The sequence below is a fragment of the Calidris pugnax genome, unplaced genomic scaffold (genome assembly GCF_001431845.1).
Source record: "Calidris pugnax isolate Ruff unplaced genomic scaffold, ASM143184v1 scaffold499, whole genome shotgun sequence".
Lineage (NCBI taxonomy): Eukaryota > Metazoa > Chordata > Aves > Charadriiformes > Scolopacidae > Calidris > Calidris pugnax.
The window spans coordinates 396,643-398,586 of record NW_015092476.1 but is presented as its reverse complement, the minus strand read 5'-3'; the positions used below and the strand labels follow the sequence as shown (position 1 = coordinate 398,586).

The following is a 1,944-nucleotide window of genomic DNA, read 5'->3' as shown; positions in this document are numbered from 1 at the left end:
CCCACCCGAGTCCCACCTGTGCGGCCGGCCCGGGGGGTCGCGTAGGTTTTCTCCAACTCCATCACGGCTTGTCAGGGCGCGGGGAACGGACAGAGAGAAAAGTTTCCACGTCGTGTTATCGCCTTCCTCCTCTTTCTTTTTTCCTCTTTTCTCTTCTTTTCTTGTTTCGTTTTCTCTTCTATTTTCTTCTTTTCTCTTTTCTTTTCTTTTCTTTTCTTTTCTTTTCTTTTCTTTTCTTTTCTTTTCTTTTCTTTTCTTTTCTTTTCTTTTCTTTTCTTTTCTTTTCTTTTCTTTTCTCTTTTCTCCTTCTTTTCTCTTTTCTCCTTCTTTTTTCTTTTCTCCTTTTTTTTCCTTCTTTATTTTCTTTTTTTTTCTTTCCCTTTTTTTTTTTTTGAGGGGCTCTCGCAGGTTGGAATAATTCAACTCTTCCGCTCCCCGCCGAGCTTTTGCAGCTGATCACTGAGCTGAAACTAAACGTTTTAGGTGGAAAAAAAGCCTCTGAAGGAACCGTGAAATGATTAAGAAACTAAAGAGCTCCTCGCCATGTGAGATCATGTCCTGTTCTCTAAAACATCACAAGATGTCCCCAGACGCAGCCAAAACCCAAGAAAACTCTGACATCTGTTGTAGCAGGAATCAAACTTTGCTCCCAACCAGCCGCTCCCCCCTCCTCCTCCTCCTCCGACCGCTCCGCCGGCTGATGCAGAGCGGCGGCACCGGCAACCGGCACCGGCGCAGCTCTGACTCTCCCCCCCGTCACCAACTTTTCAGCGAAACCGACTTCCCCTTCCAGGGCCGGGGGTGACGCCGCAGCCCCGGGGCCGCGCTCCCCGACGGGACGGGCCGCCGCGGGGGCGGGACGGGGATTTGCCTGGGGGCCGGCGGAGAGACCCCCCGCGCCCCGCATCATCCGCGGCCCTGCCCTCCTGCTCGGGCGATGCGGGGCGCGGGGGGACTCTCCGCCGGCGCTCCCCTTCCCAAAGGACAAAAAACATGGGCCTCGGGGGGGTCTCTCGTGAAACTGGGCCCGGCGAAGGGGTCCTCCACGGGCCCACCGGCGCCTGCACCCACTCCCACCCCGCACACCCCACGGAGCGCGCCCTGAGATGATGATCAGCCCGCTGGAGTGGGGGCGCGGGTGGGTAAAAGGGGGGCTGCCGGTCTCCTCTCTTGCTCCCCTACCCCCCGCGACCCCGGGACCCCTCCCCGGGAGCTGGTGTAGACACGACTTTGTTTCCAAAATCTGACTTTTCCTTCCCGCCCTCCCCGGCGCTCCGGGCTCCGCGGCATCGCGGGACCGGCTGCCCCGGGCCGGGACCACCGGGACCCCCGGCCGCCGGGCACCATCCCTGCCCGCGGCGCGGCTGGAGGGACGCCGGCTCCTGCCTCTCTGCCCCTTTTGCTTCCCTTTTCACCAACGTTTCTCCGCTCTCATTTGCTTACACAAAAATAACCGGCGGCCGGAGCCCGCTTCCCGCCGGCCCCGAAACGCGAACCGCCAGGGGATGGTCCTTCCCCGCCGCGCTGCCCCGGGGAGAGGCAGCCCCAAAATAAGGCCCAAATACGTCAGCCCAACGATCAGCAAACCCCCTCTCCCCTCCAGACGCTCTCCTCTCCTCGCCTCTCCCGGCCACGGCGGCGGCGAGAAGCCCGGGAGCGCTGTTTGACCTCACGCAGGGAAATGAACGAAAAACACTTTATTTACTAAAAAACAGGCCGCGGGGCTCCCGCCTCGCCTCCGGCCCCGGTAGCGGAGCCGCCCGCTCGGCCTTGCCCGAGGAGCAGCGTTGAGGCGGCGGCGGAGGGGCCGCGGCCCGACCCGCGGATCTGAGGGGACACGCGGGCCGCCGACACGCGTGGGCACCGCGGGGCCCTCACCGCCGCGGGATGCGGGTCCGTGTCCGCCCCACCGGCCAGCGGGGGCCGGGGCTGCCCCCGAGGCCG

At 61.8% G+C, this 1,944-nt stretch overlaps 1 protein-coding gene across 1 annotated transcript in view; it reads right to left on the bottom strand.

Moving 5' to 3' along the window:
- The window catches only part of PAX5 (paired box 5), a 141,348-nt gene extending 141,251 nt beyond the window's left edge, over positions 1-97 (bottom strand). Inside the window, exon 1 of the mRNA XM_014962565.1 lies at positions 17-97. Within this exon, the coding sequence (XP_014818051.1) occupies positions 17-62 (46 nt within the window). The 5' untranslated portion in view covers positions 63-97. The remainder of the gene's footprint in view (positions 1-16) is intronic.
- Between the last annotated feature and the right edge of the window lie 1,847 nt (positions 98-1,944).